General features: G+C 48.2%; 2 protein-coding genes and 7 non-coding genes across 13 annotated transcripts; 4 read left to right on the forward strand and 5 right to left on the reverse strand.

Annotated features, from left to right (window-relative positions):
* The first annotated feature begins 139 nt into the window (after window positions 1-139).
* Window positions 140-211, forward strand: Trnad-guc. Its single transcript has one exon. It is a non-coding gene; the product is annotated as a tRNA-Asp (tRNA).
* A 376-nt stretch (window positions 212-587) lies between these two features.
* On the reverse strand, window positions 588-659 carry Trnag-ucc. The gene has a single exon. It is a non-coding gene; the product is annotated as a tRNA-Gly (tRNA).
* A 496-nt stretch (window positions 660-1,155) lies between these two features.
* On the forward strand, window positions 1,156-1,227 carry Trnaw-cca. The gene has a single exon. It is a non-coding gene; the product is annotated as a tRNA-Trp (tRNA).
* Window positions 1,228-4,027: 2,800 nt separating this feature from the next.
* Aurkb (aurora kinase B) lies at window positions 4,028-10,017 on the forward strand. Of its 5 annotated transcripts, none has more exons than XM_005067842.4 (9): window positions 4,028-4,122; window positions 4,266-4,374; window positions 5,813-5,915; window positions 6,017-6,068; window positions 6,217-6,408; window positions 6,588-6,726; window positions 6,810-6,958; window positions 8,550-8,724; window positions 9,028-10,017. In XM_005067842.4, the coding sequence occupies exons 2-9, from the start codon at window positions 4,327-4,329 to the stop codon at window positions 9,187-9,189; spliced, it is 1,020 nt and encodes a 339-aa protein (XP_005067899.1). In that variant the 5' UTR covers window positions 4,028-4,122; window positions 4,266-4,326; the 3' UTR covers window positions 9,190-10,017. The 5 variants fall into 5 exon arrangements, with proteins under 5 accessions (XP_005067899.1, XP_021081412.1, XP_021081413.1 ...); XM_021225753.2 differs by having other exon boundaries at window positions 4,051-4,122; window positions 4,303-4,374; XM_021225754.2 differs by lacking the exon at window positions 4,028-4,122 and adding an exon at window positions 5,577-5,686 and having other exon boundaries at window positions 4,138-4,374.
* A 3,593-nt stretch (window positions 10,018-13,610) lies between these two features.
* On the forward strand, window positions 13,611-15,777 carry Borcs6 (BLOC-1 related complex subunit 6). The gene has a single exon (XM_013111432.3). It carries the CDS (start codon window positions 14,044-14,046, stop codon window positions 15,118-15,120), a length of 1,077 nt encoding a protein of 358 aa, XP_012966886.1. The 5' UTR covers window positions 13,611-14,043; the 3' UTR covers window positions 15,121-15,777.
* A 696-nt stretch (window positions 15,778-16,473) lies between these two features.
* Trnai-aau lies at window positions 16,474-16,547 on the reverse strand. The gene has a single exon. It is a non-coding gene; the product is annotated as a tRNA-Ile (tRNA).
* Window positions 16,548-16,888: 341 nt separating this feature from the next.
* Trnat-agu lies at window positions 16,889-16,962 on the reverse strand. The gene has a single exon. It is a non-coding gene; the product is annotated as a tRNA-Thr (tRNA).
* Window positions 16,963-17,162: 200 nt separating this feature from the next.
* On the reverse strand, window positions 17,163-17,244 carry Trnas-gcu. The gene has a single exon. It is a non-coding gene; the product is annotated as a tRNA-Ser (tRNA).
* Window positions 17,245-17,549: 305 nt separating this feature from the next.
* Window positions 17,550-17,621, reverse strand: Trnaw-cca. The gene has a single exon. It is a non-coding gene; the product is annotated as a tRNA-Trp (tRNA).
* Between the last annotated feature and the right edge of the window lie 3,008 nt (window positions 17,622-20,629).

A 20,629-nucleotide genomic window follows, 5' to 3' on the forward strand; every position in this document is an offset into this window, starting at 1 on the left:
CTCTTTCCGTTGTTATCTGTAACGGGCGTGGATTTATGATTACCGTCCTGTGCGGTTGCGGGAAAAGCCATGGAACCCGGAAAAAAGCCTCGGCCTAGAATCCAGATCATGGATCTGAACAAAAGACCTGATAGCTTACTCCTCGTTAGTATAGTGGTGAGTATCCCCGCCTGTCACGCGGGAGACCGGGGTTCGATTCCCCGACGGGGAGAAGATACTTTTTTTTTTTTTGTTTCAAAACGTTTGAGTGATTTACACATTGAATTTCACGTAATTCCAGGAAACACTGGTCGTAGCTTAAAGTTTAAGTGAGCTGTAACTCCCGATTGTACAGGCCAGGTTGAAGCTTTGCTTTGTACCCTGGGCATACGGGTCTGGATTTGCCAAGCAACTCGAGCAGTGTCTGTGGTTTCGACACACCCCGGGTGAGGTACACAGGACTCAGATGGCAGAAGGCTGTGCAATGACCGGGTTGTTGCGGCGTTTCTGGCAGGCCTCCGTGGACTCCCAGGATGGAAGGCAAAGTTCCTTTGAATATCCACTATCGACTTGGCCAACAGGGAAAGGAAAAAAAAAAATCACACAACTGCGTTGGCCGGGAATCGAACCCGGGTCAACTGCTTGGAAGGCAGCTATGCTCACCACTATACCACCAACGCAGGCTGCATTACCCTTAGCCACAATCTTATTTATACTTTCCTCCTTTGTGTGTGTGTGTGTGTGTGTGTGTGTGTGTGTGTGTGTGTGTGTGTGTGTGTGTTTACGAAAGTACGAATATGAAAAACAAAATCCACAAAAGCTAAACGAGATATTTTGGACTTTGGTTATTAGTACAGCTTGGATTAAATGTAAAACTCTGGTTAGGAGTCAGTGACACCATAATGACATTATCTCTAGAAAAACAAACAAATTGCCAAATGTTGAAGTCGCTTCACTGAGTGAGCTTAGGGCGGTCCAAGGCTAAAGAATTTGCCTTTCTGCTAAACGTACTTTACTAAGCACGTTTCATTGTTTAACCATAGTTGTGTGAACACGAGCCTCCTTCAGTTTGAGAACTGTGTGGGCAAAGCCGGAGACCCGCCCAGAGGAAATCCTCCGAGCACACTGCCGATAAGGATTCTGTTCAGGAGACACACCAGCGTGCTGGCGCACAGGGGCCTCGTGGCGCAACGGTAGCGCGTCTGACTCCAGATCAGAAGGTTGCGTGTTCAAATCACGTCGGGGTCACATGTTGTGTTTTCTACTTCTGTGATCTATAAATATTACCTCAAAGGGAAAAAATAATCCCTTTTTTTCTTTTCTCAAAGATGCTAAGTCATGCCTTTACTTTAGTAAATATTTAGATACGCTAATAGTAGTCGTTAGTGAACAGTCCCCCATCTCTTGTTCAGAAAATGTATTTAAGGAAATTAAATGTTCTTTTTTTTTTTTTTTGAAAAACTATAGCAATAGTTAATTACTTTAAAAAGCACTTTTTCGCTTTGAGCTGCTTAATTTATGTTTACTGATGGGGTCCGCAATTTTGTCCTGTTATTTTTGCTCAACATCTGTATGAAAAATATAATTCTATATTCCTTATAATTGGAGAGACAACCTAAAATTTTATGACAGTAATGTAAAGTAAAAGTCATTTTCCTGAAGTTGGACATTTGGCTATCTAATTATTTGCATTTTTTCTTGCTATTTAAAATGTTACAACCAGCTTCACCCTTTTCGCTTGTTAGTTTGGTATGTTGATTTGGGTTTTGGGGTGGTTGTTGGGGTTTTGGGTTTTTTTTGTTGTTGTTTTGTTTTTTAGGTTTCCTGTAGCCCAAGCTGGCCTGGGACTTAGGTAGCTGATCTCTTGGTCCTGCTATCTGCAGCTCCCATGTTCTGACTTTACAGACATTCGTTCCCAGGTCATATTATTTTTCTTGCCTTTACTGAACAAGATCTGTGTCGTGAATTACTTGAATTTCAGTTTTTGATTAAAGGTTTTTCTTAGCTGTCCTACTGTTTTTTAAGAGCTATGAAACTTTTTGTAGCAAAAGTGAACTGAGTGTTTTTCTAGCAAAAGTGAACTAAGTATTGTCTTAGTTAAATTTAAGTCTCGCTGCTGTGTTTTTGGGTGCAGTCGCCAGCTCAGAGCGCCCGTCGCCGTATCTCAGAAAACTGAGAAAATCAAAGATTTTCTGCTCACAGCCCGGGGGGAAGGATGCCCAATCCGTCAAGATCAGGAACAGGGATAGCCTGGAGTTCAAAGTTCACCTCCGCAGGTTTTTACTCCCTGACCATCCGGGAATGGAAGGCCACAGAAGCTGGAGCAGCCCTGGGCCCCTGGTTTAGCTGTTTCCGGAATGAAACAGATTCAGCATTTTACTATAAAAAAAAAAAAAAACCTTGAAAAGTCAAAAATAAAATAAATAAATAAAATTTACATCCAGTTTTTTGTCTTGACATTTGTATTTGATTATTTTGTAATCCTGGCTTGGAACTTACTTGTAAACCAAATTGGCCTTGTACTTACAGAGATCCTCCTGCCTCTCTGCCTTCAAAGTGCTGGGATTACAGGCATGAGTGCGACACCATGGGTAGGTCCAAAATTTTTAAAGTATTTTTTGTCCCCTCTGATGAACTTTGGATGAACACAGAGTATTACATATAAAAGACACTTCTCTCTATACTTCTCACTAGGGGCCTAGAATCACAGATATTTTTGCTACCTTCAGTTTGCTTTTATTTTTTATTTATTTATTTATTTTTGGTTTTTCAAGACAGGGTTTCTCTGTGGCTTTGGAGGCTGTCCTGGAACTCGCTTGGTAGTCCAGACTGGTCTCGAACTCACAGAGATCTGCCTGCTTCTGCCTCCCGAGTGCTGGTTCAGTTTGCTTTTAAAAGGGGAAAAATGCACAGAACAAAAGAAAGAAGTGAAAGAGAAACCCAAGCTAGCAAACTCTTCTTGCCCAACCCACTTCCTCCCACGCCGCACACACACACACAAACACATATAGAAACTCACACACACATACATAAGCAAACACACACACACACACACACATACACACAAGCTTTTCTCCCCAGGCTTCACATCCTGATGCTTTGTCAGTGTGGCAGGGGTTCCTGGTGAGGAATTTGGGCCACAGAATGCTACCCACACAACAGATGCCAAGCAGATTCTTCACCTCACTCCCCTGGGCCTTGTACTGTCTTGAGCCAGGACACTTTGTCACATGGACCAACACCGTGCCATACAGTAGACTAGTCTTGGTTGCAGAAGTTGTATATGCCCAAACTTTGGAACCCCCAAAATAGTTCTGGTCCTTCCCAGGCAAATGAAAATCAGCCCCTGGCTGGAAAACAGGGCAAATGCTCCCTTATGGCCACTCCTAGTGTTAACTGGACCAGAAGAGTCCACACTTAACATTACTCAAGAGATGGAATGAAAATCAAGAGTTAACTCAGTGGGAATTGCTAATTTATAGAACTTGAAAACTGAGTGAATGGCTCACACTGTAGCAATCCTCCTGCCTCAGACTCCAGAGTGGTGGAATTTCAAGCCTGATGTTAGAATTAGAAACATTAAAGGATTTTTAAGAACAAAAGAGTAACGACACAAAGTATTTGCAGGAGAGTGGATTTTTTTGAGTGTGCCTAACCAAGGGATGTAGAACATACTGGTTTGTTTGTTGGTTAGTTTGTTTTGTTTTTTCGAGACAGGGTTTCTTCTCTGTATTGTTTTGGAGCCTATCCTGGCACTCGCTCTGTAGACCAGGCTAGCATCGAACTCACAGAGATCCTGCTGCCTCTGCTTCCCGAGTGCTGGGATTAAAGGTGTGCGCCACTAACGCCCAGTTTAAATATTTAATTTTTTCTTATAAACGAGAAAACAAAAGTGTGAGGATCTTCGGGTACACAGCCTCAGCCTAGGGAAACGAGTGTCTCAATCCGCTCCTTTTTGCGCTTCAACGAGTTACGTCATAAAAACGTAGCCAATGAAAGTGGGTTTTGGTGGCGGCTCAGCCAATGGGCTCAGAGTGGGAGATTTGAAAGTGTCGGGGTCACGGAGCAGTGGGACAGGCCGCTTCAGCGCGCAGACGCCGAGCCGGGAGGAGAGCGGCTGTGCCGTGGGCTCCGGAGGAGCAGGTGGTCCACGGGGTCCGGCTCCGTTGGGCGAGCCACGTGCCAGCCCGGCCGTCTAGAGGGAGGGGTGCAGAGAGGGGCGCCCGGACCTCGGCCTGCGTGCTAATTCGTTTCCTTCCGCCCGCCCTGGCTTGCCCTCCCCGCAGATCTCTGCATCTTCTCCCTGTTTCCCTCTCTGCCCAGCTCTCCTCCGGCTTTTCCTTGAGAATGGCTCAGAAGGAGAACGCCTACCCGTGGCCCTACGGCTCGCAGACGGTAAGGTCCCGGCCACATTCCTCGCCCCACCTCCCTCGGAAGGAGAGTCCTTGGAGGTAGATGGAGGGGCCCTGCCGATAGCTGCCCTCTAAGCGCTTCCGACGTGTTTCCCAAGAGTTGGCTTGCAGAGCCCAGTCTGGTGACTTGCAGCCTGGTCGGATCAGATGTTGCCAACCTGAATCTGAGGGCTTCTGCAGAGCTGAGCCTGCTTGTCACGTACAAATAATAACTGGGACTGAGCAGCAGCAGTGTGCTTTCGGGACGTGAACCCCACCCTCTAGTCTGAAGAAATTAAGTACACAGAAATTAGACTGTAGAATAGTAAGTTACTGTTTAAAAGGTGCAGGACGGTCGAAATATTTATTTGTGAGGCTACATATCAAACATCAAACCCAGGGCCTCAAGTTTTGATGTACTCTTGAGGTACACTCCAACCCTGGAATTTATCTTAATGAGTGGTTGGAGCTAAGGACCCAAATAGATTTGAAATTGTGTGTGCTTGCGTGTGTGCGTGTGTGTGTGCGTGTGTGTGTGTGTGTGTGTGTGTGTGTGTATCAATGCATGGGCCAATCTATACTGATATCACTGGGGGAGGTTTGTAGGACCCTGGGGCCTTCTCTTGGCTGAAGAAATGAGCCAGTGAGCACGATAGTGCACACCTGTAATGAGCGTGGCAAGCTAATGGGACCTTGAGCCCTCCAACAAAATGAAGAGCTCTTCAGTCTGTTCCCAGTTGGTGGAACCTTGACTTCCTGGACAGTCCATCTGTTTCCTTCCGGCATGAAGCACCGAGTAAAACCGGTGTCTGAGGGAGACACCACTGTTACATTTACCCTGGTCTCTATCAAACGGAGTAATCTAGTACTCAGCGAAGTCTGAATATGAAGAAGTGGCCCCAGCCCTTCAGCGTCCCTCTGGTGTTGCAACTTCATGAGCTCAGGCTCTTAGGTGAGCCTGGCTGAGTGTGGTGATGTGTAGAGCTATCCAGACTGGACAGTGCTGTGCTGGAGCAGGTGGTGTGGGCCAGGGCCAGGTGACTTGTTAGGTGCCAGAGGGAATCTTCTCCCCTTGTCTTGCTTTTTTTTCCCCCTCATTCCTTTTGCTTTTTGGGGGGGGCGTGAGGGTGATGTTAAAACGAGACCTTATTTAGCTTACACTGACCTTGAACTGACTTTCAGGGGTTGTCTTTAACTCCTGATTAGGGGTCTCCACCTCCTAAGTGCTGGGGTTACAGATGTGTGCCAGAACACTGGGGACTCGGATTGTTTCTTAACAACCCATTTCTCCTGGAGCACTGAGCAGAACTCTGGAGGTTGGTAGTCAAACCATAGAGTATCACTATTCTTTAAACTATGAGGTAGCTGAATTGCTGCTTATAGTGCATTCCAGCTAGACCACGGGGACAAGGACATCCTCAGAGCTTCCCCTTGCTCCTTAGTCTCACTCAGGCCTGAACACCCTGCCCCAGAGAGTCCTGCTGAAGGAGTCTGCTGTGACATCTGCACTTGCCCTCATGAACCGGTCCAACGGCCAGTCCACAGGTACCGGGGACACTGGGGAGGGGATTGGGCCAAGGGGGGCCAGAGAGGGTATAAGGTGATAATGTCAGAGGAGGAACTCAGCATGCCTGCTCTCTCCTTAGCTGCCCCTGGCCAGAAGTTGGCTGAGAATGTCAGTCGGGGCTCCAATGCCTTGTAAGTACCCAGAGCAAGTAGGGGAACTTAAACAGAGGTGAGGCTGAAATGGGGGAGTTAAAGGGAACAGGGGTAGAGAGAAACCAAACACCTTAGAATCTGAGCCAGCCAGCACTGAGCTAGCTGTCCCCCCCACTTTTCTTATCAGGCCGTCCCTCACTATTGACGACTTTGAGATTGGGCGTCCTCTGGGCAAAGGCAAATTTGGAAATGTGTACTTGGCTCGGGAGAAGAAAAGCCATTTCATCGTGGCGCTCAAGATCCTTTTCAAGTCTCAGATTGAGAAGGAGGGAGTGGAGCACCAGCTTCGCCGAGAGATCGAAATCCAGGCACACCTGCAGTATGCCGCTCACCCCCGGCCCCTCTGCCAGCCTGATCACATCCCTGTTTCTGCGATCCCAACCCTGCCTTACTCCATCTGGACCACCTGCCCAGCTCTTCCGTATAATCCCACCCTGATGTCTGCCATCTGTCCTGTCTCCTAGATGCAAGCTGAAACTTCCTTTCTCTTTGCCCCAGACATCCCAACATTCTTCGGCTCTACAACTACTTCTATGACCGTCGTAGGATCTACTTGATACTGGAATATGCCCCAAGGGGGGAACTCTACAAGGAACTACAGAAGAACCGAACTTTCGATGAGCAGCGGACAGCCACGGTCAGGGCCGGGTGTGGGGCATGGGGCTGGGGCTGGGGCTGTTGCTGGGAGTGGAGGCCTGTTTGACCTGTGAACCCTCATAGATCATGGAGGAGCTGTCGGATGCGCTGATGTACTGCCACAAGAAGAAAGTGATTCACAGGGACATAAAACCTGAGAACCTGCTCTTAGGTCTCCAGGGCGAGCTGAAGATTGCGGACTTCGGCTGGTCTGTGCATGCTCCCTCCCTGAGGTATGGTGGGGCTTGAGGACTGTCCCTAGTGTGAGGCTGTGACATTCTGTGTACAGCTCTTCTTCGTCTTTTTCCTTGGGATGGGGTTTGCCTCCATGCAATATAGATGTAGCGATATCTTTACAGAAACAGGTGACAATAATTCATGCTCGACATTTTCTACTCTTTCTATTAAATATAGTGGGCTCTCTCTCGCCATGTCATTGTGGAGACTCTCATACGATTGATTGATTGATTGAAAGATTGAAAGAAACAGGGTCCTAGGAAGCACAGAATGACTTCAAACAACTATATAACCAAAGATAACCTTAAATTTCTGATCATCTTTGCCTTTACCTCCAAATATAGCAGTTACAGTCATGTATCACCATGTCAAGTTTAACCCTGCCAACCCTGTTTTAAGGAGATATGGCCTCACTGTGTTACCCAGGCTGTTTTTGAAGGCCCTGCTGTACATGAGTATCTGGTATCACAGGCATACGCTGACATGCCTTGTTTACCCATGTCACATTTTATTTGGTTTGGTTTGGTTTTACAGTGTTGAGGATGGAACCAAGGGCATTGTCTATGCTAGGCAAATGATCTCTCACTGAGCCACATCCCTCAGAGCTGCTTCCCAGTTTTTAAACTGTTTGGTTTTTTTGAGACAGTGTTTCTCTGTGTAACCCTGGCTGTACTGGAGCTCAATTTGTAGACCAGGCTGGCAGCCTCAACTCAAAGAGCTCCACCTGCCTCTGCTTCTTCCTGAGTGCTGAGATTAAAGGTGTGTGTCACTATTACCTGGCCTCTTCACAGTTTGGTTTTTAATAAGCATTGGTGTTTTGTCTGCATGTGTGTCTGTGTGAGGGTTCAGATCTTGGAGTTATAGACAGCTGTGAGCTGCCATGTGGGTGCTGGGAATTGAACATTGGTCCTGCAATCTTTTTTGTTTGTTTTTCAAGACAGAGTTTCTCTGTGGCTTTGGAGGCTGTCCTGGAACTAGCTCTTGTAGACCAGGCTGGCCTTGAGCTCACAGAGATCCGCCTGCCTCTGCCTCCCAAGTGCTGGGATTAAAGACGTGCACCATCACTGCCCCGCTGGTCCTGCAGTCTTAACTGCTGAACCATCTCTCCAGGCCTCTTCTTCACAGTTTTTAGACAAAATTTTACCCTGTAGCCCAAGCTGACCTCAGACTGACAATTTACCTCAGACTCCCAACTAAGCCAGAGACAGTGGTTTATGCCTTTCAATCCAGCCCTAGTGAGGCAATAGAAGGTAGATCTCTCTGAGGTTAAGGCCAGTCTGGTCTACTTAGTGAGTTCCAGGCCAGCTAAGGCTATATTGTAGAGAGACCCTGTATCAAGAGAAACAAAACAAAACTTACCAAGGATTGGGATTAGAGGTGTACATCACAGTATCTCGTGACCCCATCTTTGTTTAACGCTTCATGGTATTGCACAGTAAAACTATAATTGACTTATTTAAGTAGTGTGTGTTTGGTGAATGTTAGAGATGTTTTCTGTTTTTTCTTTGAAATGAGCATTGTCCTACTGTCAAGTAAAGAGAAGAGTGGCTGATTTCTGAGGCCCTACCCACTTCCTTATCCCATCAGGAGGAAGACCATGTGTGGCACCCTGGACTATCTGCCCCCAGAGATGATTGAGGGGCGCATGCATAACGAAATGGTAGACCTGTGGTGCATCGGGGTGCTCTGCTATGAACTGATGGTGGGGAACCCACCCTTCGAGAGCCCTAGCCACAGTGAGACATATCGTCGGATTGTCAAGGTAGGATACCCACCAGGGCTCTATGCACTGGGGAAGCCAGGGTCTAGGGTGGGCAGGGTGGATTTATAGGGCCCTGCAAAGCCTCCCTATTTCATGAGTAGTTCTTATGTATTCCCTGACAACTTCAGACATATGTACAGTGCACCTTGATCACACCCCCGCTCCTTTCCCACACATGCCCCACCCACGGCATGTCCTCTCTCTGTTTATAGCCCCCCCCGAGAAAGCTCGTGCTGCCTGCAGGAGTCAGGTAACATAGTCAGGGTAGCACAGGTGGGACCTTTCTCGCTTCTTCATCTGCAGGTGGACCTGAAGTTCCCACCTTCTGTGCCTGAGGGGGCCCAGGACCTCATCTCCAAGCTGCTGAAGCACAAGCCCTCAGAGCGACTGCCTCTGGCCCAGGTCGCAGCTCACCCTTGGGTCCGGGCCCACTCTCGGAGGGTACTGTCTCCCTCTGCCTATTAGCCTGGTTCTGCATTTTTGTCCCTGTTGTTTGCTCGGTTTTGTTTGTATATTTGTGTGTGTGTTGGGGGGAGGGAAGGGTTGTTCACAACTATCCCCAGCTCCCTTCTAGGGAATCTGACCCGTCTTCTGACCTCCACAGGCAAAACCAGGCACATAAGTGGTGCACATACATGCAGACGAAACATATATAAAACAACAAAAAACAGTACTGGAGAGGTGGCTGAGCTTGGCTGTTTTTCCAGAGAACCAGGAGCAAGTCACATTACCACATGATGCTCATAACCACCTGTAGGCACGGATGTGACACACATATATGCAGACAGCACACCTAGACACAGTGTGTTACACATATATGCAGACAGCACACCTATACACAGTGTGTTACACATATATGCAGACAGCACACCTAGACACAGTTAGTGTGTCACACATTATGCAGACAGCACACAGTGTGTCACACACATATGCAGACAGCACACAGTGTGTCACACACATATGCAGACAGCACACCTATACACAGTGTGTTACACACATATGCAGACAGCACACCTAGACACAGTGTGTTACACATATATGCAGACAGCACACCTAGACACAGTGTGTTACACATATATGCAGACAGCACACCTAGACACAGTTAGAATTTTAAGGAGCCATACAGTCTGATTTCTTTCAATTTGCCAAATGTTAAATGTTATTTTAAAATACCGTAAGTCAAAAGTGGATTAATCCAGTTTATCGATGAAACATGTTTAGCCAAGCCTATCTTAAAGTCAGAAAAATTATGTAGCACAAAGTATATTTTATAATAAAGTCTTAAATATTCCATGTTTTTGAATACGGTCTTGAAAGTAAAAAGTGGTGGTTACACTGAGGCAACATTGTGAAGCCAAAAACCCAAGTTAGCTTGGCGTGTCAGTACATGCACTCAGGGGGCTGAGTCAGGAGAATCACCATAAGTCTTGAGGACATCCTGGCCTACATGTCAAGTTCCAGGACACACAGTGATGCAAGTAAAACCTTTGCCTGCTCTTGGGACTCTCTTCCTCCTGTTGGGCTGCTGTGTCCAACTTAAATATGGAAGTTTTTGCAGAAGGGAACAGAGGAGGATACGAAGAACAAAGCACTATGGGGCTGGATTCAACAGCTAAGAACTCAGATTTGGTTCCAAAGAACTCAGGTTAGGCAATTCACAACCAAATGCAACTCCTCCGTGGGATCCGACTTTTTATGGCTTCCACAGGCACCCACGTGTGTGTGTACACATTCACATGAATTTAAAAAAAAGCATAATGATATACATGTTTGAAAATGCCACAATTAAGTCTATTTATTATATTCTAATAAACTATAGTTTTAAGGAAATCCACAATTTGGTCAAAGTCTTCAGGAGCCAGTCATTTGCCCCAGACCCATCAGCTAGCAATCAAAACCCAGAACATGACTGTTTGGGGACATCAAAGGTTCAAACCATAGCACGCATCCTATCTATGGACATTTAACCAGTTGGTGGTGATGCACACCCTTAATCCCAGCACTTGGGAGTCAGAGGCAGCAGGCAGGTCTCTGAGATTGATGGTGGGTTCCTGTTTAACACAATTTCTGGCTCTCAGCCTTGACCGTGTTGTAGGATTTGCCATGGATGGAATCACACTGGAACATAAGTATGTAGTTGAGGTCAGTGATGCCTGTTTTATCAAAGTGGAAGACAGCCCCGGTGAACAGGTGCCCAATACCGCCAAATCCATTCCCTGTGACCTTTACTGTTCTCAGGGCCAAAGGGTCAAGTCAAGGTGAAACTGTATGAGAACATCTGGAACAGAGAAAGAAAAGTCCGAGTGTGTGCCCATGTGGCTCGAACCATGGCTCTTACGTGGAGGTCGGCGGACAAGTTCCCTCCTTCTACGTGGGCCCCGGGGATTTAACTCAGGCCGTTGGGCTGCTAGTTGCCCACACCTCATAATCAGCTCTATGTTGCGGTAAAAAAACTATTCATTATTCTGAACACACGAAAGTAAAGCTGCAGGTTTGGGCGTGGCGCCTCCAGCCTGAATGCTAGCACAGGAATTACTGTGCGCTGTGTGACGGTTGCTCAGCCCCACATGAAGGCACTACATTCTGCCACTCTGGAAAGGCAACAGAACTTAAAACAAATTGGTGAAAAACTAGCCGACAAGATCAGTGAGACAAATGGCAGCACATGTTGTTGAGCATCAGGGGAAAAGAAAACACTCCTTGCTGGTGGGAGGGCAAACTTGTACAGCCACTGTGGAAATTAGCATAACAGTTCCTCAGGAAGCTGGAAAGCAATGCACCTCAAGATCCTGCTATACCACTCTTGGGCATATACCCAAAGGAGTCTACATCCTACTACAGGGACATTGGCTCATTCATGTCCATTCATAATAGTTAAAAACAGCCTAGCTGTCCATCAGTTAATGAATGCATAATAGAAATGTGATTTTTACACAATGGAATAGTATCCAGCAATTAAGAAAAAAGATTATGACATTACAGGTGAATGAATATAGCTAAGAAAATAATTCTGAGTGGCATAACCGAGGCCCAAAAAGACAAAGATTGTTTTCTCCTTTCTTTTTTTGTTTTTTCGAGACAGGGTTTCTCTGTATTGTTTTGGAGGCTGTCGGTCCAGGGTCCAGCCCGGCCTCGAACTCCCGAGTGCTGGAATTAAAGGCGTGCACCACCACCGCCCAGCAAGACATTTTTTTGTCTTAGTCTTTTGCTTGGTTTTGATGTTAACTGTTGTAGCTTTTTGGTGTTTCTTGCTTTGCTTTTGTTCCTTATTTTATTTCGCCTGCATGTATGTCTGTGTGAGGGTGTCAGATCTTGGAGTTACAGACAGTTGTGAGCTGCCATGTGGGTACTGGGAATTTAACCCAGGTCCAGCAATCAGTGGTCTTAACTGCTGAGCTCTCTCCAGACCTTTTGCATTTATATTTATCTATTTATTTGCTTGTTTGTTTGTTCATTTATTTATTTTGAGGCACAGTTTCTCTGTGTAGCCCTGGCTGTTCAAGAACTCATTCTGTAGAAAGACTTGCCTTGAACTCACAGAGATCCTTCTGCTTCTGCCTCCCAAGTGATGGGATTAAAAGTGCGCCTCACCATCAAATCACCTGGCTTGTTTTTATTTTTTTAAAGGAGACCATACAAGTTGAGTGGATAGGGAAATGGGAAGAATCTGGGAGGAGTGGGGGAGAGAAGACGCGATTAAAATATATTTTATTAAATTTTTTTCAATAAAAGAAAATCTATTGATAGAGAGACAGAGACACAAAGGGAGAAAAAGCCAAAATGTACACTGTCACACCAAATGTCATCTTATTATTTGAACTTAAAAACCTATTTTGGTGGTGGCAAGACATTCCTTTGGAATGTTTTGCGATTCCTTGGATTATGGTTGAAAAAAAAAAAGAACTCAAAAGACTTGCAAAAACTGGGCAGTGGTGACGCCCACCTTTAACCTCAGCACCTGGGTAGCAGAAGCAGGAAGATTTTTGAGGTGTTCGAGGTCAGCCTGGTGGTCTACAGAACGAGTTCTAGGACAGCTAGGGCTGTTATACAGAGAAACCCTGTCTTAAAACAACAACATCACCAATAGCAAGGAAAACAAGAACAGAATAAGGACAATCAGGGTGCAAGGGATTGCAAAGGTCAATGTTGGTGCTGGCAAAAACGGGAAGTAAAGACTGCAATGGTGATCAGCGGTGATTGTACAAACTAAACTCTTCACATAGGGTTCCATCTTAAAATCAGGAACAATCACACCTATTATAAGACAAGGAAAAATGTTAATAAAGACCCAGAGCTTCGGTTGTATTTTTGCAGCTGACAACTTTTCAACCAACAGTTTGCCCAGGGAAAAAAAAATCTCCACCCGCTACGGAAACTACAGTGCCCTGCGAGATGTAGCCCCTGTCTGAATCTTGGTCTCGATGTTGGAAATTCTTTTCCTTCTCATTCATTTTAGTCCCAGTGTCTTCTGTTTCTTCCTCAACCCCGTGCCCCAACGCTTCTTGTTTATCTCAAACATCTTTGCTTCTGAGGTTCAGGAAAGCCGCGCTCCTCCGCCTGCAAGATGGCTTTGACGGTCTTCATGGCTCTTTGCATCTTCCCTTCAGAGGCCTTTCCTGACCGAGGCCTCATCTAACTACACCTACTTACTCTCAATTACAGCCCTTTGTGCCCCGCCCCCCGCAGAGGGTTTATTTCCGATCTTTTCTCTTGTGACAAAACCACATATTATCCTCCAATGAGAGAAAGCTCTACGCAGAGGGGACAGGAGGCCGGGGAGTGAAAAAAGCACAGCGAAGTCTACAGCGAGACTCTGGGTGATTCAACGACCAGGTCTGTCTACGTCTTCAGGATGGAACCAATCACTCATGCTCAGCTGAGAATTCTGGCTTGAAAGTATTCCATCCCAAGAACCTCCAGCAATCCCAAGAACGACCCCCAGTTAGGTGTGATTGCGAGGCAGTAATTCTGGGCCACCACACCGCCGTGGACGCAGCGTCTGGCTCCGCCCCCGGGACTCCGGGCTTTCAGGATTTGGGTCTTTTAAGATCCGCCCCGGCAACAATCCGAGAGGGCGGGGCGAGCAGCACAGCTGTCACATCCGAGCCGCTACCCGACTGGCTTTCACGTGTGTTCTGCAGGTCCATAACAGCTCCTCGTCCGGAACTTCCTGGGGTGGCGACCAATCACGGAGTCCTTCCTGTCCGTCCCATTATCAGCCGGCTGCCAATCGGCGCGCCGCCGCCCACGCCCCTTAAAGGCGCCGCCGCTGCCGCGGAGCCGGGCGAGCGACTCGAGGTTCCGGCCCCCACCCGCAGTATGGAGGCCGCCCCGGGGCGGCTCGGGCCGGAACCGGACCTTTCGGCCTTAGCCGACCCTCAGGCCGCGACTTTCAGCGGCAAGCCGGGCCCAACGCCCTCGAAGCCGCCCTCAGCCTTAAGGGTGTCCGGGGAGGAAGAGGCTGAGAACGTTGGGGTCGCGAGCCGTCACCCACGAGCGTCCCTGAGGACGTCGAGCGGTAGCATCGTCCACCGGCCGGGGCTGGACGCTTGGGAGGACCAGCCGGGCCTCCGGGCGACGCCGTCAGGACCCGGGGACCGCCGGGGACCCGCAGGTTCTGAGCACGCCCCGCCCCCGTCCTCCTGGCACCAGGAGCCCGAGCCCGGCGAGAACCAGCCTTCCGCCCCGAGGGTCTGCCGTCGAGGGAGCCCCGGAGGCGTCGAGATGAATGCGGAGCCGCCGCTGCAAGAGAGTGAAGACCACAGCGAAGAGGAGGAGGCGGCGGGCAGGGCTGGCCGCTCGTTCCCCAGCCGCCTTCAGGACAGCCGCAGCCTGGACGGGCTGAGTGGGGCGTGCGGCGGAGGGGGAACCTCAGCGAGCGGCGAGGCCGGCGCGGGCGGGGGACGTCGCGCCACCATCTCCAGCCCCCTAGAGCTCGAGGGCACGGTGAGCCGCCACGGCGACCTCACCCACTTTGTCGCCAACAACCTACAACTCAAGATCCGACTGAGTGCCGCCCCACCGCCCCTTCCCCCTGCCGCCGTGCGGCCCTGCCTAACGCCCGCACCCACTCCCACTATTCCTCCCATCGACCCCGACGTGCTGAGGGATCTGGAGCGGCTGAGTCGCGAGCTGGGCGGCCGGGTGGACCGTCTGCTTCGCGGGCTGGGTGGTGCGGTACAGGAGCTGACAGCCTTGAGCGTGGGCTGTATCCAGACCTACCGCGACGCGGTGGATTCCTTAGGCGAAGCGGTGGACATGAGCATCAAGGGCATGTACACCTTGCTTGCGCGCTGCGAGGAGCTGGAACGGGCTCTGCAGCCGGTTCAGGGGCTGGCACGCCAAGTCCGAGATATCCGACGCACTCTGGAGGTGTTGGAGGCCCTGTGCAAGTGAGCAGGAGGACAGATGAGAGGCCATGCCTAACCTGGCCGGGCCAGGGTCCAGTAAGACCCTAAAGATTTTTCGAGGAGCCCTGGTGGAAACCGCCTGCAGAGGGGAGGCCTGTGTGTTAAGGGTCTTCCACAGCATAAGGAGTGCGAATGGGGAAGTTGTAAAGATTTTCCTGTGGGACGGGATGTAGCTCTTCTATTCAGTTGGCCATCTGTAGCTACCCTGTACTTCCTCTTCTCCTTAGCTAGAACGCCATCCTTTGGGAACAAAACCCTTAAATCTCTTCTGGGGAGTGGGGCAGACCCCCACGTTTGATGAGAACAGAAGCAGCCAGAGGCCGCTGTGGCTGTCCTGATTCCAGTGATCAGACCTCAAGTGCCGGGTTCTTTAGGAGGCTGAGTGGTGCTTGGCCACACACCCTGCAGGCAAGGGCGCACATCTGCAGACGCATAACCTCCTGCTGCGTCCCTCTGGTCCCCTAAAACGCCACGGGGTGGAGCTAACAGGAGCACATTTCATGGTGGAGGGGCGAGTTGGAGGTGACTCACTGCTCTCTGTTCAGGTAGAACTGCTGCTGGTTTTGAAGCCCACCTGTTGTGGAGTATTCTAATCAGTTTTGGCTTCCTGAGTTTTGTGGAATTAAAATGCCATTGCTGCTAAGGTTGAGCCTGGTTTTGTGTGGGTTTGGTTGAAGGGGTTGCCAAGCCAGAGGAATGGGAATGAAGGCTGGGGTGGTTCATGGGGCTCTATGGGGGTGGGAACTGGGAGTGTTCGGGAGAAAGTCTCAGACTAGATGGAGAAGATTCTGGTCATGCGTCAGATCTGAAGGAGATAATTACACAAAGGGCCCAGAGAGCCACCTGAAACAAACAAGGGTCTTTGGAAGAGGGGAAGGGCTTTTCTGCTCCCGACAGACAGGTAGATGCTGGGTAGACTGGTTGTCTTAGTGATGGAGGAAATATAAAGTCCTCACAGCACGGTCCCTGACTCTGCAAATCAGAGTCGTATAATGATTTGAGACAATTGTGTCCCAATCACAAAGGCTGTCTTCTCTTTACAATTTACAGAGTACACTCAGGAACTACGTGTTATGATCATAGAATCTCCAAGATCACAAAAGTAACATTTCCTGCACCCCAAGACACTCCCACATTTTGGACATATTCCAGAATATTTGTTTAGTTCAAATTGTTTCAGGATTAGAAATACCGCTCTATGGAGTATTCTTAGATGCCTGTTTTAGAAAAATCATTAGAACTACTAATACCACCTTGTTAAAAAGGAATAAAATTCAAGTCAGGAATAAAACTGAGAATTCCATACCTTCTATTAATTGCAGCGAGAAAAAATACGTATTGGCCCGTACGGGGATCGAACCCGCGACCTTGGCGTTATTAGCACCACGCTCTAACCAACTGAGCTAACCGGCCAGCCGTTGGGGTGCCCCTATTTTTAAGTCATGTAAATGGAAAGCTATTCACACTAAACAGGAAAATCTTATTTTCAAGCCATTTTGGAAAACACAATATTCAAAGTAGTGAAGTGAATACTTAAAATACCCAATCAAGGTACAATTCTGACAAACCCGGGTGACGCGATTTTGGCACCTGATTGCCGGCCAGGGCATAAATATTATGTTCAAGAAGGGTCAAGATAGTGTAGCACCAACTCCCAAATACAAAATTATCGGGACGGCAAAGAATGGATCGACGTTACATTCAGGTTTCAAGATGTGTTGGAACTTTTCTAAGTTCCTAAAAGCAAAACACAGAGGCACCGCTGGGATTCGAACCCAGGATCTCCTGTTTACTAGACAGGCGCTTTAACCAACTAAGCCACGGCGCCCACATGACAGTGTGACACCTTCACTACTTGGCCAGGTCAATTCCAGGGCAGACAACCAGGAAATATTTCTTGCCAGTGCTAGAAAATGCAGCTGAAAGGACTGAAAACATAACGGGATAATGTGTTGTGAAGACTCCGAATTTATAGAAATCATTGTACTTAAATTATAAAACTGAATGTAGTTCTCAACAAGCTACACCCGACGAGGATGGGATTCGAACCCACGCGTGCAGAGCACAATGGATTAGCAGTCCATCGCCTTAACCACTCGGCCACCTCGTCCCCATAGCTAGGACTATAGGTTAGCTTCTTTGAGACCTGAACCTTTACTCCTTACTAAGGTAGTCCTTTCTGCGCTTCGGTCTGTAACCGAAGGGCGCACTCGCAGAGCAGTAATGCAGCCGGGAACACTGAATGTTTCAACTGCGGCTGGATGCCCTTGAGAGTCCTGGATTATGCGCAAAAATACTCAGGGCGGCGTCAAGATTTGACTCCTGAGCTTCCCATTCTTGTTCTTTAAGAGATGGTCCTTCTTTGATCATTGGGACAAAACTAAGGGAAACTAAAATTTCTAGAAAAGGAGAAGCTGACCCCGACGTGATTTGAACACGCAACCTTCTGATCTGGAGTCAGACGCGCTACCGTTGCGCCACGAGGCCGGCCGGCCACGTTTTTGTACAGGTCTCCCCATGGCTACTATGGGAAGGCTTCCTCTTCCTCCACACTTCCCACACGCCCCCACATTCACCTCCAATTTTTTTTTTTTAATGTTTCTGGAGACCCAAAGAATACATAGAGCCTCTCTCTCCCCTTGGAGGAAGCGCCATAATCTGAATTTAGAGCAAGCAGCTTCACACCTCGGGCTCCATGGCCTCCCACCCGGTCCCTGGATGCTTGTGAAAGGAGATCAATGGTACTTCCCCCCTCCCAAAGGCAAGCCTTGGCCTGCTTTTCCATTATCACACTGCTAAGGCCTGGTCTTAACTGGATCCAGACGGACAGCGGTTTATTGGCCTTCACCCCCCATTGTCTGTCTTCATCTTAAAAATTCTTTCACCAGAGGTCTGTCTTCTCTCCTTAGACCGCAGCGTGCAACATTCCCTCGCTCTCAGCTGTCCACACGCAGGGCTCCTGATGCTGCTCACAGACCCCGGTGTTGGCGCCTATGGACACCTCCCCTTGACTAGCCATTTCTTCTCAGTCTTCTGCTCGTGCCATGCCAGGCAGGCCAAGGTGAAATGGGGGAAGCTTCACTCTTCCCTCTTCCTCACACCCGGCTTCCAGCCCCCAGACCGTGTCTGTTCCATTCCCTTAGGAGTCCATTCTCTCAGTCTCCCGGGCTGGCTTGATATCTCAAGCTCCTCTCTGATCCCCTATGCCCCAGAAGGTCCTCCATCATCCACTGTCTTAAAATCACAGGCTCTTTGACGTCGGGATTAACGCTTGTCTTCTTGGGTTTACAGAATAAGGAAGTTGAATTGTTAACGCTTGTGGGCTCGTCACATTACAATTTGTGTTTAGGCTACTTAGTATACCTCAATAGTTTCTGTTTGTTTTGCTTTCGAGATAGGGTTTCTCTGTGTAGCCTTGGCTGTCCTGGAACTCGCTCTGTAGACCAGGCTGGCCTCGAACTTAGAGATTCCCCCAGCCTCTGCCTCCTGAGTGCTGGGGTTAAAGGCATCCAACACCACTGCTGATCGGCTTATCATTTAGTCTTTACTGATAAATTATTTGGTTTTAGAAGAAACAACGAGGGGCCCATGCTTTTAATCCCAGCCCTCAGGAGGCAGATGCAGGGATTTCTGTGAGTTGGAGGCCAGCCCGGTATATATAATGAGTTCCAGGCAAGCCAAGGGTCATGTTGTGGAACCCTTTCTCAAAACAACAACAGAAAGAAGCAAACTTTTATTTTCTAGTAAATAATAGTAAGTAAAGAATAAAGACCTGGGTGTGACAAGCCTCAAAATACAGGCATTAGAGGAAGGTGAGGCAGAAGCATTTCAAACTCAAGAACAACATGGGTTACTTAGTGAGACATTGTCTAGAAAAGAAAACCAAACCCCTGATGTGGTGCACCAGCGCTACAGTCAACATCAGTTCAAGGCCACCCTATGCCTTATTTCAAGCTTTAGAATAGTTTGTTTGTTTTTGATGGAGGAGTAAGCCAAAACTAATAAAATGTTTTATGTGTAATAAAAAATGAAACACAGAGATCTCTAGGTGGCTCTCTTTTGTAGATATTTGCTTTTGAATCATGTAAGTGTTTAATATAAGTATAAAATGAAATTGAAAAGTTAAGATGGTGGCCTGGCACATACACTTGGCGCAGATCACGTGCCAGTTTGCAGGCAGTTCCAGGATGTGCTAGCAGCTGGCGCCTGACCGCCTGTTGGCACTCCCTCTTGAACTGCCCACTCTGTCCCACCGCGTGGGTGGTCGTCTTCCGCATCTTAGGTCTGTCCATTGAGCCTGGAGGAAGTGGGGGAGTTAAAGCAGTCCCTACTGTGTGTTGCAGCAGCCCCTACTGTGGGTCACTGATATCAGAACAGTAGTGGACAGGCTAACCAAAGCATGAAGGCAACCTAGGTTAGAACATCCACAAGCATTGCACCGGTGGGTCTTAATCCCTGACCCAGGCAGGCTCCATCCTTTGGTCTTGATAGAGTTGACTGTTCCCGGAAGGCAGACTCTCAAGTTCAGGGAAATGCATGCATTCTTTTCTGAAGATCAGCACCAAGGGAAGTCGGCAGCAGTGGGGCAGCTCTTTTTCCATGGTGATGTCTGCCGGCTCTAGGACAGGCTGCCAAAGGCAGTCCATTCCTAGCAACCGATTTGGAGGCTAACCCAGTAAATCTAGGGTGCAACTGATGCCCAGCACGTGTTGCCAATAGGCTACAAGCATGTGTTGAATGGAATGCCTGTGCTCAAACTCCAAACTGTTTAAGAAGGAAGCATAGTCCCTCAGGCCCTGGCAGTGCCCCAAGTTCAGAGATGTATATATACTCTTTGGTTCCTTCCTAACAAGGGTGATTTGAACTATCAGATAACATTTGGGGTCACTTTATCTCACCCCCACCCCACATGTGAGTGTGTGTGTGTGAGAGAGAGAGAGAGAGAGAGAGAGAGAGAGAGAGAGAGAGAGAGAGAGAGAGAGTTCTGAAGCCTTTTGAAGAAAACTCATCATGCATAATAGTACCTCTTATGGCCACAGAGTGTCACTAAAACACAGAAACAGCTTTTCTAGGGCAGACTTCTGAGAACCAAGGTCATGGAAAATGACAGGACAGACTTGCTCACTTAGTAACGTGAAGTGTGATTACCTAGTTTCTGCCATCTAGTAGGCCTCTTAGGCTGCAAGCACTGTAGGCAGAAAACCCCAAACTTCCAGTTACTAGAACTCCAGATCCCACAGACAGACCCAGATCTTTTACCTCTAAATATCTCTCCTGGAGGTTGTCATGGCACTTGCCCGTGACCCCAGAATTTGGGAGATTGAAACAGGAAAACTGGCAGGAGTACTCAGTGAATTTCAGGCTAGCCAGAACTACAGAGTGAGACCCTGTCTTTAAACATAAAATTAGTATCTCTTGATCGTTTGATTTGATTCCTGTCCTCCACCTGTTTGATTCCATCTGATTTGAGCCCCAATCTATCCCTTCTAGATGTT

Source organism: Mesocricetus auratus, unplaced genomic scaffold (genome assembly GCF_017639785.1).
Source record: "Mesocricetus auratus isolate SY011 unplaced genomic scaffold, BCM_Maur_2.0 Super-Scaffold_100007, whole genome shotgun sequence".
In the NCBI taxonomy this organism is placed as follows: domain Eukaryota; kingdom Metazoa; phylum Chordata; class Mammalia; order Rodentia; family Cricetidae; genus Mesocricetus; species Mesocricetus auratus.

Bases quoted from the DNA above. Each gene is read 5' to 3' on its own strand.
- Aurkb (XM_005067842.4), top strand. From the start codon at position 4,327: ATGGCTCAGAAGGAGAACGCCTACCCGTGGCCCTACGGCTCGCAGACG. The intron at 4,375-5,812 runs GTAAGGTCCCGG...CTTGCTCCTTAG, and splicing joins GGCCCTACGGCTCGCAGACG to TCTCACTCAGGCCTGAACAC. The intron at 5,916-6,016 runs GTACCGGGGACA...CTCTCTCCTTAG, and splicing joins GTCCAACGGCCAGTCCACAG to CTGCCCCTGGCCAGAAGTTG.
- Borcs6 (XM_013111432.3), top strand. From the start codon at position 14,044: ATGGAGGCCGCCCCGGGGCGGCTCGGGCCGGAACCGGACCTTTCGGCC.